The 16963-nt window shown below is 43.6% G+C and overlaps 1 protein-coding gene across 1 annotated transcript; it reads right to left on the bottom strand.

The window, feature by feature from the left end:
• Positions 1-1588: 1588 nt before the first annotated feature.
• PEX11G (peroxisomal biogenesis factor 11 gamma) lies at positions 1589-16392 on the bottom strand. Its single transcript, XM_040323170.1, has 5 exons — positions 16154-16392; positions 9542-9730; positions 6855-7033; positions 4814-4864; positions 1589-2067 (listed from the first exon to the last, which is right to left on the bottom strand). The coding sequence occupies exons 1-5, from the start codon at positions 16214-16216 to the stop codon at positions 1842-1844; spliced, it is 708 nt and encodes a 235-aa protein (XP_040179104.1). The 5' UTR covers positions 16217-16392; the 3' UTR covers positions 1589-1841.
• Between the last annotated feature and the right edge of the window lie 571 nt (positions 16393-16963).

Genomic DNA, 16963 nt, shown 5'->3' with positions numbered 1-16963 from the left:
CCCACAGTGACAATGAAGATGCCGGCCGGGGGTCCGCTCCTCTCCCCCCCCTCCCCGGCTGGCGTCTTCATTGTCACTGTGGGCACTTGGCCGTGACAGCTTTCGGCTTCACTGCCGGGCACCCACTGCACATGCGCAAGCGGCACTGCGCATGCGCGCGCGGCCCGGCGATCGCCTGAGACCTGTCACGTGTCCCAGGCGATCGCCTACAGGGAGGGGCTGCCAAAAGGCGATATGACGTATCGCCTTTGCAGCCCCTCGGCGGAAGGAGGAAGTGGAACGCTGGAGCAGGTAAGTGTCAGTTTATTAAAAGCCAGCAGCTACACTTTTTGTAGCTGCTGACTTTTAATAAACGTAAAAAATGGGTGGAAAACCCCTTTAAGTAATCTCACCTCTATGCATGGCTCCACCCCAGGCCCTATCGGGGAACTCTATATTAACCTGTGCACTGCAAGCCAGCCGTGCTGATCAACATTGTTTGTTAAGCTATTGTGCGTTTGGTTTCCTACTTGCCGTGTGCTCTACGTCTGTCTCTGTTTACCGATCTTGGCTTGCTCTCAACTATCCCTGCCTGCTTGTGATCCTGACCTCTGGTGTGTTCTATGTTTATCTTTGTCTGCTGGTCCCCCCGACCTTTTGGCTTGTCCCCTTACCATCTCTTGTTATCCTGGTCTGCCTCTATCCTCCTGTAGCCTACTGTGAACTGGGAGACTCTAGGGGCCGTGACCTGGAGCCAGTTGCAGCCCAGTCCATCCTCACCACTAGAGGCTCTGGTGAACACCTGCTGGCTCTTAGACTCCGCGCCCTGGGGAATCTTATGCTCTAGCTCCCTGTCGGTGCTCCAGTGGACCTGACTCCCTTAACCACCCAGAGTTCCATCCGCAGCAGTCAGCTGTAGGGTCCACTCCTCACTCCAACGGTGTGCATCTGTCACCTGGCCTCAGGTAACCTGACACCATGAAACAGGGGCTGAGGTTAGTAATGGACTGTGTGGAGGGCAAATTGGGGCAAGCAATTGTCCTTTCAAGAAGAACTACAGATCTAGGCATAAAAGCAATAAAGATCTCTGCGGCCATGCTGTAAATCTTTTCATTTTTGCACCATGAGTTATAGCTTTTCTCCAAAGAGGTGAATAAAAAATGAGTTGTGTAAACTACAGCATCTCAACACCACTACAAAATATGTACTTTATAGTACATTTTATATGAAAAGCCCCATCTTAATAGTAAAGAAAGGATTAACATCTGTAGGGAACAAAATAATGTTTTGTATTATCTAGTCTTGTATGACACAAACCTAGTTGCAGCAGTGCTTGTAAAGGCACATTAATATTCACATATGGTGATGTGAAAAACAGCGCATTACAATGTGTATATTTATGGGTAGATGTGTTTCCATTGAGAACAAAACACATCTGGTAAATAAAGTAGGAAAAAGCCCTAACTGTTTTCACACACAGAGGGGGGTTATTTCTCTAAATCGTCTGTATGATTTTCCTAAAGCTGCAGTTTAGCTGCAAATGCAATCTCTTAGATTACTTTTAACCGATAACCGATTTCATAAAATTATAAAATTTCAAAGACCTATGTTAACTTAAAATTGTATCCAGCTGCATTTTATTAAAAAATTAAAATCCTAGTCAAGCAAATTACTGAGATACCTGCATTGCGGTACACACAGATTACTACTGTGATTGAGCCCAAATAGTAATTTGCTTACCACACACTGATTATTTATGTCAGCATTTAACAACAGCGGATCAGTCCAGTTTTAGAAACATAATTCAGGCAGGAGGCAAGGTGAACCCACAAGGTTTAAAGCCTACTCTTGTGTTCTTGATCTCATACACCAGCAGCACTTCCCCCAACAGCAGTCTGGTAGATTCCAATCAATGACGAGATTGTCCCCATCAGCCCCACAAACCATGTAGGAGAGCATCCACCCCACAGAAAACCAGGTGGCATCCAGTGGATGGCATTAGTCAAATCGGAGATACAGCTTACGATGCACAAAATTTCTGACCTTATCTGAAATTTTATTTCACCCCGGCTTTTTGGCATACCATTCCTGTAAAATAACAAATACGTATCAAAAAGACATCTTATTAGTGTATATAATTAATAGCTGGGTTTGTGTGTGTGTGTGTGTTAGGCATAGGATGGAAGGGTAGGTGGACTGATTGTAGTGGAAGGCTACATTTTGATAACAAGAAACGCTGTGAAGGGAATATACTAAGACTGGAGCAACTTTGCATAGCAACCAATCAGTTCCTAGCTTTCATTTACATAGCTTAAAGCAGAACTAAACCCATTGATTAAACGATTTCCCAGTTATCATGCCATGAATAACTGTGACAGATGCTTGTGCTGTCAACCCAAAGGGCTGGTGTCATAACTGATCACATGTGCAGTGCCATGTAGGAGTGCACATCTTCACTGGCCTCATGATTTGATTACGATTATCCTGTCCACGATTCGATTTGTTTTCATCCAAAAAAATTCAAGCAGTCAGAAAAAAATATATACAACACTCCCTGCATGTAGCAAAGTGTAAACACAGCAGACAACTACAGAGACAGTAGGTCAGAGACTGCAGACATGATACAAGAGAGGGTCAGAGACTGCAGACATGATACTAGAGGGGGTCAGAGACTGCAGACATGATACTAGAGGGGGTCAGAGACTGCAGACATGATACTAGAGGGGGTCAGAGACTGCAGACATGATACTAGAGGGGGTCAGAGACTGCAGACATGATACTAGAGGGGGTCAGAGACTGCAGACATGATACTAGAGGGGGTCAGAGACTGCAGACATGATACTAGAGGGGGTCAGAGACTGCAGACATGATACTAGAGGGGGTCAGAGACTGCAGACATGATACTAGAGGGGGTCAGAGACTGCAGACATGATACTAGAGGGGGTCAGAGACTGCAGACATGATACTAGAGGGGGTCAGAGACTGCACAATGTCCCCATATAGTCCCCCCAAACAACAATGTATGCCATTTCATTAATTATGGTTTATGTATGTGTTATTGTCTTCGTGATTGATTCACATCACAACTTGATCGATACCCTAATATTTTTAGTAATAAAAAAAATAAAAAAATAATAATAATTCGCAAAAAGCAGATATTGGTTTGCGCAAAAGTTATAATGTCTACAAAATAGGTGATAGATTGATGCCATTTCTATTATTATTATTTTTAACTAGTAATGCCGGCGAACTTTATCGGGACTGCGCCATTATGGCGGACATATCGGACACTTTCGACACATTTTTGGGACTATTGGCATTTTTACAGCGATTAGTGCTATAAAAATGCACCGATTACTGTGTAAATGTCACTAGCAGGGAAGGGGTCAACACTAGGGGGCGATCAAGGGGTTAACCGCGTTCCCTAATGTGTGTTCTGACTGTATGGGGGATGGGACTTACTATAGGAGATGACAGATAGTGGTTCCCAGCACGTAGGAACTCACAATCTGCATCTCCTCTCCTCACAGAACAGGGATGTGTGTGTTTACACACACACACACAAACATGTCCCTGTTCTGCCTCTCGTGCCCGTGATTGCTCGTGGCTGGCGGTCATGGGCATCAGCACCCCCAGGGTACAGCAGGCATGCCCGCTATCCCACTTAAAAGAACTCACGTACAGCTACGACGGTCCACGGGAATGAGCCGACCTGCTGCCCTATAATGACCGTGGCTGGTCTGCAAGCGGTTAATGTTTTCATAATTTGGGCAAGTTTACGGCGAAGCTGCAATGAGTTGTTTGAGGTATCCCTAGGCTGCTGACCCAGGAGCAGAAGGAACACTGCACCGAAGTCTGCCAGGAAATCCGTCAGGGTGCCATGGGCATGAACTTTGCAGCAACACGGCGCACGTTCACATCACAAGTGAGGATTGCCTGGACTGTTCCATTTGACACACCGACAATGGCAGCAATGTTGTGAATTGTTCTCCGACTACAAGTTGCCAAATGATTGCCATTTTCGGGAGTTGAGCTCGTTGAAGGTCTTACTGATCTCTCCTCATCTTCCACTGGTGTTCTTGAAGCAAGCGTGTCACTCAAAACACTTCAAACAAATCATTGCAGCATGCCGTAAACTTGCTAAATCATGTCAAAATGTGTCTGATGCAGATTTACTCAGTTTCACGCAGAATTTTACATTTACTCTTTGTTCTAACATGCTGTCCGTGATGAAATAGCAGACTTGGTAAACGCACGTAGTCAGAATTGTACCAGTTGCACAACTCCCATGTGCACAGGACGATGTCTTTTGGCACACGGACTTATGAAGGTCGGTGCTTCCTGTGACTGTGTGTGTGTGCGCAGTCTAATGCTTCTATCTTTTGGCATGTTGCAAAACCTTAAAACTTTTTCATACCACCTCGTATTAGTTTTCTTTTTTCAGGCTTTTTTTAACCTGGTAATCCTACAAATCCTGTCCCTTTGGTAATCTCAATGACATGGTAATGTGGATTAATCATTTATACAAAAACAAAAAGCTAAGATGATGTTCAGGAAATGACAAGAACTGCATTTCTGGCAAGATCAACAGAATTTTTCTGTACTTGCTAAAAATATTCTTGGCCCAAAAAAAAAAAAAAAAAAAAAAATGTATATATATTATATATATATATATATTTAGGAAGATAATTTGGGTGTCACACCACCAAAAAATTCCTCTTCCTGAATATTTAGTCCAGTATTTTAGGCATATGGCTAATTAGTCAAAAGGTCTAGAACATACTTGTATCTCTAAACATGCTTAAATACTGCACACTAATTACAAGCAACTTACTCAGAATGTTTTCCTTTACTTCTTTTCAGTTTCAGTAAAATTCTTAAAGACCTAATCAGAAAGAAAATAACAATTTCATAAATCAAAACCAAGCCATTCATTATTCAAATATAAATAAATCTGTAAAAAAAAATAAAAAAAAAATTGAATATATATATATATATATATATCCAACCCTCCTAAAAAGGCTAACTGCCTAGCTGTCACACTGATCTTCCAGCCTTCCTACTTGGCAAATCATTGGCTTGGAACCAGCATTCAGATTGGGTGTTGTACCTTCACTGTCCACATACATGTTCCAGATTAGTGAATAAGTACTGAAAAGGTAGGTGCTGAGGATGGCAGCCAAACAAAAATAATTTTCAAAAAGAGGCCAATAATGGCAGAACAGTCATTTTTTTTTTTCTATTGACAACCTTTACAGTAAATCTGTTCTGAAAAAAATAGACTTTTACAGTTTACCTCCTAAAAATGTTAGTGGTCTGGCTGGTCTCTGACTTCAACATTTGAGACACTAGCTAGAACAAGCATGTATATCGGGAAAGTCAGAACTTCTAATTCACTCTCCTTTTTTAGATAAAAAATTAGAAAATACTGAAGTCATTGGATTATTAGGACAGTCAAATGACCAGTATATTGAGAAGATGAAGTCAGCAGTCTCCGTACAGATTTCCCTTATGGAGGTTGTGATAGTATGAGCACACAACAAAACAAATCAAAATATACAGCAACAACTTAGCAAATCAATAAAAAAGGTTTCCCAAATTTTGCCAGGCCAACACCTTTAAAGAGCTTCTCCCCTAAAACCTGATTGGTGGAGTGGGAGGGGTGCAATATGGGATTGTCAGTGTAATATACAAACAATGCTCTTTTTTGTTTTGGTCCCCAGTAAACAAGCTTAAGGCCCCTTTCATACTTGTACAACGACTTGGGACTGCAAAGTCGTTCCCCATGATTTCCACTGACAACCATTCATATTAGTACGACTTCAAGTCGTGCGGACTTCAAAGTAGTCCCTGCTCAAGTCTCTCTGAAATCACGTCTAAATCGCGGTAGTGTGAAAGGGGGCTTAAGCAGTTCTAGGACTGGTCTGGCTAATGTTGTTACCGTATTAATCAGGGTATTGCGCGCTTCGGCGTATAGCGCGCACCCCTAATGTGGACCCGCATTCCTGTAAAAAAGAAAATTTTTAGTACTTACAGTTTTGGTGTCTTGCCCGGCGTCCATCGGCGGCCTCGTCGGGTCCGGCGTCCGTCTGCGGCTTCGGTGGTGTCCTCCTCGTCGGGTTCGGCGTCCTTCTGCGGCCATTGTGGTGTCCTCCGCCGCTCGATCCCTGCGCCGAGTTTGAACCACTGCACCGGCATATACCGAGCGCAGTACACTCGGGTATAGTCGTGCAGGCTCGGCTCCTCTCGCGGTCACGTCCTGGACGTACAGGACGTGACCGCGAGAGGAGCCGAGCCTGCCTGACTATATCCAAGTGTACTGCGCTCGGTATATGCCGGCGCAGTGGTTCAAACTCGCAGGTATCGGCGTATATCGCGCACACACGATTTTGCCCTGATTTTCAGAGCAAAAAAAGTGCGCGGTATACGCCGATAAATACGGTTAATATTAAGAGCTAAACAAGGGGGCCCTGAACTGAACTCATCCTGAACTTGGCTCCCCTTATCCACTGGCCAACTTGAACCTGAACTCTAGGCAATTAAAAAAAAACAATTTATCAGCCTCTTGCAGTTCCTGTACAGCAAAGCTCAGACTGGTAAAAAACAATAATTTGTACTAAAGAGCTTATGGGTTGACAAATAAAATGCTGATAGGAGGGGGTAGAATAACAGACAGATGAACTCCTTCATAACAGAGAAAAAACAGCTCACCAGGCTAGCTGTGTAATATATGGACAGTAATACAAACCCAGTTACAGGTAAAACAGCCTAAAGTTCAGTTTTAATGTGTAGATGAAATACTACGTTCTACAGCTGCATATTTTTTATGTGAAAGTGCCCTGTTAAGTTATCTTTAAAGGTTTGAAGCAACATACCTTATTAATCCTACTAAAAGTGAAAGACCCCACAGAGCAGTGCTGGCAGTCCACCAAATATCAGATTTGGTGCGAATCACCCCCGCGTCAGCAGCCCAGGCCACATGCTCACACGGGTAGTAGAGCTGATCAATTATGTTACCAATCACAGATATCCATCGGATAAGACGGTCCTCCTCCTGGTCAAGTTTATAGAATGAAAGAAATACTGTGAGTTAAACAGTTCTTTTTCTTTTCATGTAGCACAATGTAACAGTTTAAATATGTATAGTTTTAATATCTTGGAATAATGAACTCTTTGCAAAAGTGCACTAAAAATGTACTACTCCGTGTAATGTGGGTGAAAAAAAAACTCAGCCGATTTAACTCATAGTGATACAGAAAATTAGAAAGCAGTGCAGCGCAGACCAATGTAAAATAAAACAATTATGCGTAAATAAATATATATAAATTGGTTAACAAAGTCCAGAAAAAAGGAGAAGAATATCAAATCCTATGATCCAGTTTCCTAGAAATCTTGACCACGTGTAATAGAGCACACCACAAAAACGATCCCTCCACCGTTTAGGATGGGTACTCTCACCTCAGCGTAAGACCACTGTTTTACCAGATGGTCAAATAAGCATATGTTTTTCATCAACGAAAAACCAGGAAGCACAGTGATAGTAGGTCTTCCAATAAGACAGCCAAACAACCAGGAGGTAAAATTGATGTTTCAGATCCTCAATGAGACAGCCACAAGCACGGACCGAGAACATGCAGGGAAAAGGAACAGAATCTAAGAGCTTCCGCTGGGTTTGATTGGCTTTTATTTCTGTGTAAAACAATAACAGGCTACTCACATTTTAGCCGATTTAAATTGCATGGGACAAGGGTCACAGACTTCACAGCTCATTAAAATGAATGGGATGAGACACGAGCAACGTGTAGAGACTCCAGACCCCCGGACGCGTTACGTGGTTCACTTCCTCATAGGTCTCATGCACACTTTGAACTCCAAGTGCAAACTACAAGTGCACTTGAAATTGCAATGAAAGTGCACTTGGAAGTGCAGTCGCTGTAAATCTGAAACGAGGGGAAGCTCTGCTGATTTTATAATCCAATTACGTGCAAACTAAAATGCATTTAAACACATTTGACGTGTGGAATTTATTCATTTCATTGGCCAGACTTGTAATTTATTCTGGCCACTGAAATGAATAAATGCTCAAGCGCTAAAAGGGCCTGGTGCTTAGGTGCATCCAGACGGGGGCAGTTGAGGAGGGAAAATGACATCACCATCCAGTGTATGATCACCAATTTGCAAGATTTGGGCCCTTACTTAGTAAGTGTTGGTGCAATGCAAAAGCCCTAGCTTCAACATTAACCCAGTCTCAAAGTCAAATCCCTTACACGAAATCCCCTTCTGCCATATTCTTGTCCCATCTTATGCTAGAAGCAACAATGCTACTGGACAAAGCGGTTTAGGTGTGTATGTTTATTTTTTTCTTGGTGGGGGAATTCAAATCACAAGACAAAACAGAAACAAAGTTAGGTCCCAGTAGAAACTGGGTTAAGTCATATTAACACCTTGAAAGCTACTCTATATTGAACTATAGGCTGTCATTCTTTAATGATATAAAATAAAGTCTTCAATGACAGAAGCTGAGAATAGAACATTTAACATTTTATACCTAATAAAAAAATAATAATAATCTGTTCTCCGCAATAGAAGAGCTCTGGTAGCCTATTCCAGTCCAGTGGCCTTTGTTTCTTTAGTTTGTTCCATTCTAAAAATGTGGCCTTTGTCAGACTCTTCAGCATTGGACACTTTCTGGAATGTCAGATGCCTGCGTTCCTTTGACGTCACTGCTGTGTACTGTCACTGAAGTCTGAGGACGTAACCACAGCGTGTGGTGGGGAACCATGTCACCTAACACTTCCAGAAGTATGGAATGCTAAAGAGAAGATAAAATACATGGGGCGCCAGATAAGTGGGCAAAATAGTTCTACTGCATGGAACTGCCACTTAGATTGTTTTAGGCAAATTTAAAGTGGAGTTCCACCCATAAATATAACATTACATCAGTAGTTTTTAAAAAATGTCATTAGTCCTTTACGAATTTTTCTTTTTTTTTTAGATGCCTTCAAAGTGTTGTTGCTAGGCAGAATAGTTAATCTTCCCACTTCCTGCACCTAGGTGCTTAATGCTTCCTAACCTACACCGCACAGACTCCTGGGAATGTAGTGGGTGTAACTTTCCAGGAGTCTGTGCACTCCCCAGTCTCAAAGAATCATGTGACTTGGACAGCACAGGTGCTGAAACCTGATCTGACACTGCTTGTGCAGCACTGAGCATGTGTGAGATCTGCAAGGCTGAAATCCAGGAAGTCATACAGTCTGGCTTCATGATGCCCACACTTAAGATGGCCCCAGTCAATTTCTATTTTATAAAGTGTCTAAATGCTGTAACAACCTAACAAAACGGACCTTAGTTTACAGACTAACTTTACTAGAATACATTAAGCTTGTGTATTACAGGGGTATTTATATTTAAAAAGTGAAATTGTGGCCGGAACTCCCCTTTAATGGACTATCATCATACAAGTAAAAAAATGTAGGCAGTATGATGAAAAATCGCCTTCCCTGTATGCTGGCTTTTCACTGGGTGTTGATCAGGTAAAATAGCAACAAACCGGTCAACTCACCTTTTTGCCTAGGCCATATTGAAAAGAATATGCAAGCATAGACAGGTCGTCAAACAGCCTCAGTACAGTCCGGCAATGGCTTAGTTGTGAAGCTATAATGAGAAAGCCTTTTCCATACTGCTGTTTATCCCCATGCTTCTGTGTAATGACACCCCCAAGTAACTGGCAGCTGTAGCACAACGTTCGCATCTATGAAAAGAACATGTAAACATTCACAGGTTGTGGATCTTCGAAAAAGAATCTCATCCAAAACATAATACAGTATTTTTATTCATTAAATGTTTCTTATTAACCACTTGCCTACCAGGCACTTACACCCCCTTCCTGCCCAGGCCATTTTTCAGCGCTGTCACACTGTGAATTTGGTGACACATGTTCCCTGTGCCATGTGGGTAGGCACTGCTGTGTCACACATTTCACAGATCCTGCCTTCTAAACTCGAGTGGTGCTAGGAGGGGGAGTTTCATGAGGCGGAGTCAGCAAGGAAATCACTGCTTAAAGGGAGCAAGGTACCATGGGATATGTACATATATAATGACACGCTTATATTGATAATGTGACAATAAATTCTGAAAAAGCTGCCAGCACTTTAAAAGATACACAACCTTTAGCAAACATACAATATAAAAAGTGCAGCGCTATTATACAAAAAACTTGAAACAGTATATTAATTTAAAAAAAAAATTATATATAACAATTGAGAAGCCAAAACTCTTCAGGGATAAGCCCAAAATATGCCTGTGATAGGTGATCCTGTCCTTCACATTGAGGAACTTGCACTCAGTGTGAGGAAGAATAGGATACAACATGGAGCTATTACTTTACAAAAGAGTGGAGCTGGAGTGAAGCCAGAGGCATTAGCGGAATGCATCACCTATCGCAGGCATACTTTGGGTTTATCCCTGAAGGGCTTTTGGCTTCTCAATTGTTTGAGAGCCATTGGGTTCCGTAAGTGTCCAACCTCATCCCCATCTCTGGTGGATTTCTGGGTGCTTCCTCTGGAGTTTTGAAAAAACATTTAAGCACTAAGGGCCAGATTCTTGTAGATCTTTGCGGCGGCGTAACGTATCTCATTTACGTTACGCCGCCGCAAGTTTTACGGGCAAGTGCTTGATTCACAAAGCACTTGCCTGTAAAGTTGTGGCGGCGTAGCGTAAATCTTCCGGCGCAAGCCCGCCTAATTCAAATGATCCGGGTAGGGGGCGTGGATCATTTAAATTAGGCGCGTTCCCACGCCGAACGTACTGCGCATGCGCCGTCCCTAAAATTTCCCGACGTGCATTGCGCTAAATGACGTCGCAAGGATGTCATTGGTTTCGACGTTAACGTAAATGGCGTCCAGCGACATTCACGGACGACTTACGCAAACAACGTAAATTTTCAAATTTCGACGCGGGAACGACGGCCATACTTAACATTGACTGCGCCTCATATACCCAGGGGCAACTTTACGCGTCGCAAATCTTACGTAAACATCGCAACTTCACTGCGTCGGTCGGGCGTACGTTCGGGAATTCGTGTATTTTGCATACTCGATCGGGAAAACGACGGCGGCGACACCTAGCGGCGAAAAAAAAAATTGCATTTAAGATCAGACAGCCTTACGCCTGTCGGATCTAATGGTTATCTATGCGTAACTGTAACTGATTCTATGAATCAGGCGCATAGATACGCCGACGTATCTCTTTTGAGAATCTGGCCCTAAATGTTAAGGAATTGACTGAACTGTGGTCATCTGTTACTTTATATTTTCATTTTTAATTAAAGGGGTTGTAAAGCTTCAACAAATTTTGTTATGCTTACCTTCACTGTGCAGCTCCGATCCTCATCTTCTGGGGTCCCTCAGCGGCTATCTCGGCTCCTCCCCGCTTCTGGTAACCCCCCTGGGAAGCCCTCTCCCATACGGGCTACCATGCGGGCACGCTCCCAAGTCCTGTATCCGGCGTTCATAGCCACCTACTACAGGTCTCAGCCCCGCCCCCCGCGTCATTGGCATTGATTGACAGCATCACAAGCCAATAGCTGCGCTGCTATCAAGCTATCCAATGAAGAGCCGAGAAGACCAGGACGAGAAGAGCCGGGAAGCAAGCGCGTTTGTGACGCGGGACTTTCGAGGGCTCAGGTAAGTAAACGGGGGGGGGGGGGGGGGGGGGGGGCTGGTAAGTTGCGGATGTTTTTCACCTTAATGCATAAATGTGAAAAAACATGAAGGTTTACAACCCCTTTAATATACTGTTTCACAAGGCCATTTTGTGTGATATGGCACTGCATTACTTTAACCAATTGAGCGCTGAAAGGTTTTACCCCCTTCATGACCAGGCCATTTTTTGTGATACGGCGCTGCCTTACTTTAACTGACAATTGCGTGTTCATGCAATGCTGTACCCAAATAAAATTGATGTCATTTTTGTCCCACAGAGCTTTCATTTGGTGGTATTTTTATTTTATACTAGTAATGGCGGTGATTAGCGACATATAGCGGGAGTGCGATATTGCGGTGGACAATCTAGCACTGACTTTTTGAGGACCAGTGACACTGTACCAATGACACTGGATGGGAAATGGTTAAACATCTAGGGCAATCAAAGAGTTAAATATGTGCCTACCTAGCAGCCAGTGTTTTTGTGTACTTTGACTAGGGGGTTGTGATGGATTTTCTTTCCCTTCTTTCTTTGCAGGAAAAAAAAAATCCATCACATCTCCACTGTCAGGATGAAGCTCTGCACCTGCTGATCGGCTTCTGCTGTGACTTATCACGTTACGTCAGGGGTTGACAAATTTGCTTGGAATCTAGGAGCCAGCTAAAAAAGTTAGGAGCCAGAAAAAGCATCCCGTCGAGCTTGCGCGCAGAAGCGAACACATACGTGAGCAGCGCCCACATATGTAAACGGTGTTCAAACCACACATGTGAGGTATCGCCGCGATTGGTAGAGCGAGAGCAATAATTCTAGCCCTAGACCTCCTCTGTAACTCAAAACATGCAACCTGTAGATTTTTTTAAACGTCGCCTATGGAGATTTTAAAGGGTAAAAGTTTGTCGCCATTCCACGAGCGGACGTAATTTTGAAGCATGACATGTTGGGTATCAATTTACTCGGCGTAACATTATCTTTCATAATATTAAAAAAATGGGGATAACGTTACTGTCTTATTTTTTAATTAAAAAAAGTGTAATTTTTTTCCCAAAAAAAGTGCGCTTGTAAGACCGCTGCGCAAATACGGCGTGACAGAAAGTATTGCAACGATCGCCATTTTATTCTCTAGGGTGTTAGAATAAAAAATATATATAATGTTTGGGGGTTCTAATTAGAGGGAAGAAGATGGCAGTGAAAAAAAAGGTGAAAAATTACATTAGAATTGCTGTTTAACTTGTAATGCTTAACTTGTAATACCAACGGCCACCACCAGATGGCGCCAGCTCCCACCTGGTGGTAATAACTTGTAATACCAACGGCTCACCACCAAAAAAAATTTTTTGCCCCCCCTTCCAAGCCAAGTCGCCAGGACCCTATTTCTAGTCGCCATGGCGACCGGGATTTGTCGAGCCCTGCGTAACGTCACCTACCCGAAGGTGCAGAATCACACACACACAATATATATATATATATATATATATATATACACATACACACGATTCTGCACAGAATGGCTGCCTGTAGCAGTAAATCTTCTATAGGGTGGTCGTTAAGGAGGAATAAACCCTGATGGGTTTTACTTCCTCTTTTGCTCACAGCAAACCCTGCAAATTAAAAGAATAATGGGCTAGTATGCATTGCCTACTAGCCCATGATGTGACACTTACCTGCAAACAAATCCAGCGCTGTCCCAGGTGCAGGCTTCGTCCATCTTCTCACCCCTGTTCCTTCCGGGCCCGCGGACTCCGGCTCTGCGATTGGCCGGAGCCACGTGACGTCAATCCCGGTAATGGCACAGTCTAACTGAAGCAATGATACGACGTGTCATTGCTTCAGTGCGCATTGCAGATACAGGGGAATATTTCCTAAACCACACAGATTTAGGAGATATCCAGGCTAGCTACAGATAATGCCACGTACACAATGTCGGAAATTCCGAAAAGAAAAACGTGGATTTTTTTCCGACGGAATGTTGGCTCAAACTTGTGTTGCATACACACGGTCACACAAAATTCCGACTGTCAAGAACACGGTGATGTACAACACTACACCGAGCCGAGAAAAATTAAGTTTAATGCTTCCGAGCATGCGTCAAATTGATTCCAAGCGTGCGTGTTTTTTTGTGCGTCGGCATTGCATACAGACAATCGGAATTTCCGACAAGAACTTTTCCTTCTGAAAAATTGAGAACCAGCTCTCAAATTTTTACTGTCGGAAATTCTAACAGAAAAAGTCAAATGGAGCCTACACACGGTTGGAATTTCCGACCAAAAGCTCACATCGAACTTTTCTTGTCGAAAATTCCGACCACGCATAGGCGGCATATGCCTTATTATAGGCTTCCCTGTAGCAAAAAGTGGTTTGTAAGAGTTTACAACCACTTTAATTGACCATAGGGATACAGGTATGTAGTCCTTAGAAATTGAAAGTAAACAGCAGAGGAGAAGCAGAATATCATGCAGAGAATCCCGGAACTTGTGGAAAGAGATGATCAACAGACAGGCAGGACCCACAACATGAAATGGGATTGTTCGAGAAGCTAATATTGGATTGCCAAATATAACTATTGGTTACATTACAATGCTGATGATATAAAATTCAAGTGTATGCTGTGACCAGGGCTCGACAAATCCCGGTCGCCAGGTCGCCATGGCGACTAGAAATAGTGTCCTGGCGACTTGGCTTTTTTTTTTTTGTGAGCTGGCGCCATCTGGTGGTGGCCGTTGGTATTACAAGTAAGCATTACAAGTTAAACAGCAATTCTAATGTCATTTTTCACTATTTTTCACTGCCATCTTCTTCCCTCTAATTAGAACCCCCAAACATTATATATATTTTTTATCCTAACACCCTAGAGCAGGGATCCTCAAACTACGGCCCTCCAGCTGTTGTAGAACTACACATCCCATGAGGCATTGTAACACACTGACATTCACAGACATGACTAGGCATGATGGGAATTTTAGTTCCTGAACAACTGGAGGGCCGTAGTTTGAAGACCCCTGCCCTAGAGAATAAAATTGCGATCATTGCAATACTTTCTGTCACGCCGTATTTGCGCAGGGGTCTTACAAGCGCACTTTTTTTGGAAAAAATTACACTTTTTTTAATGAAAAAATAAGACAACAGTAAAGTTATCCCCATTTTTTTTAATATTATGAAAGATAATGTTACGCCGAGTAAATTCATACCCAACATGTCACGCTTCAAAATTGCGTCCGCTCGTGGAATGCCGACAAACCTTTAAAATCTTCATAGGCGACGTTTAAAAAAATCTACAGGTTGCATGTTTTGAGTTACATAGGAGGTCTAGGGCTAGAATTATTGCTCTCGCTCTACCAATCGCAGCGATACCTCACATGTGTGGTTTGAACACCGTGTACATATGCGGGCGCTGCTCACGTATGTGTTCGCTTCTGCGCGCAAGCTCGTCGGGACGGGGTGCGTTTTCTGGCTCCTAACTTTAACTGGCTCCTAGATTCCAAGCAAATTTGTCAAACCCTGGCTGTAACCAAGATTTCCTTTAAAAAGGGGAAACAGTGCCTTGTGTTGCAACAACTCAAAGCATGGCTCCTACACCAGTCTGCAGCATATTAGCATATGGGCTGGTGTGAATGAGCTTTATCCCTGGTTCACACTGACTGCGGGAATGAAATTGTGCGAGTTCAGCTAAACTCACACGATTTCATTCCCTCATGTCAGTCCCGACTTCGGGGGGAGGGGCGATTTCAGAGACATCGTCAAAAGCAGTACAGAAACTATTTTTGGGAATAGGTGAAGCGTTGCACCGGTTCGGACCCTGCCATTGCCAAATCGCATCAATGTGAACCAGGGCTCAAAGCAGGACAAAGGGCGCCTCACTTACCTGCTCTCTAAGTCTTAACACACCGCACCTACAGCAGCTCATTCCCTATGCGTGGCTAATTAATGGCAGTGCACGCTCGACCTGCAATTTCAGCGCACATTTTTGTGTGTCGTTTTGTGCATTTAGGAAACGCACAGGTGTGAATGCAGACTAATGGTCTGGGTGCCTGGTCGGTGTCGGCATTTTCTCCTGGGCGACGGATTTTGCCATCTCTTTTGGCTGGCAGGGGGGTGACACTATTCCTGTGCAGGTGTCAGTCATCCCAGCACACAGAGACTATGCCTGTTCAGTTTACATGCCACAGAAGACTGTGAGCAGGCAGGTAGGTGTATTTTATCATGTATCAGCCATTGCATATCTCTTCAGCAATAAAAATCCTGCCTGCTCACAGTCTAATATAACATGCCTTCAGTTCCCTTGAAGTGCCTGTTAGATTTCCTTTCACCTTGCATGCTGTAGGTTTTCATATAAATATAAAAGTACAGAGTAAGCAAAATATGAACGACAACCTGGGGAGTGTTTATTGAAAAATACAATGGAGGGGGTACTTCTTGTCTTTAATATTTGAAAGCACCTCTCACCCCTATCCAGGCTGGCACAAGTCTCACTTACCAGTCTGTCTCTCCCTCTGTATGACTCCAAGACAGTCACCATTCCAGCTACTGCTTTGGCCATTGTGACATGTAGTGCAGGCAGTATTCTCCAGCAGCTTAGCACGGTATAAACATGGTCAGCAGCACATAGACTATGCACCTCGCTGCAGGACTTCGGACTTCCGCGTTCCAAGCCTCTCTCTCAAAACCCCCATCATACTTCCTGCTACTCTAGCGGCTGAACAAGCACACGTCACGTGGGCAAGCTTGTGTTAGTTCTCCTTGAAGCAAAAACATCATGACATCCGGGTCAGGCGCTTCATCACATGCAAGTAACAACAAGAGCAGGATACACAGATAAAAGGATAGGAATTACAAAGAGCTAGAAATGAATTGCTGCCATGTTTGTTATATCACACTGAGCTACTGCAGGGAGATTATGCCAAGGCTGCAATAACCCTTGTGCGAGGAACAGTGCCAGGACAAGGTCATTTAGAACCCAGGGCGAACATGCCAAGATGCACCCCCCCCCCCCAAAAAAAAAATGGCGCACTAATTCACATGCTTACCTCTATGAATTCCCCCTCCTCCTAGGACAAATCTACCCCCTGTTGAAATCCCCCCTACCAAGCACAAATCTTTGCCTCCCCAAACTTCCTCCTCTCTTTTCCCAACCCCCTCAAAAAGTCACTTCTCCTAATACAAATCCCACTCCAAGTCCCCCTCCCAGCACTAATACCCCCCTCCTAGCACAAATCCCCCCAAAAATCACTTCTACTAGCACAAATCCTCTACTCAAATATCCCCTTCGCATACACATACTCTCCCC

The sequence above is a fragment of the Rana temporaria genome, chromosome 1 (genome assembly GCF_905171775.1).
Source record: "Rana temporaria chromosome 1, aRanTem1.1, whole genome shotgun sequence".
NCBI lineage: Eukaryota > Metazoa > Chordata > Amphibia > Anura > Ranidae > Rana > Rana temporaria.
Note: the sequence above shows the minus strand (reverse complement) of the source record. Positions and strands in the feature narration are given on the sequence as shown.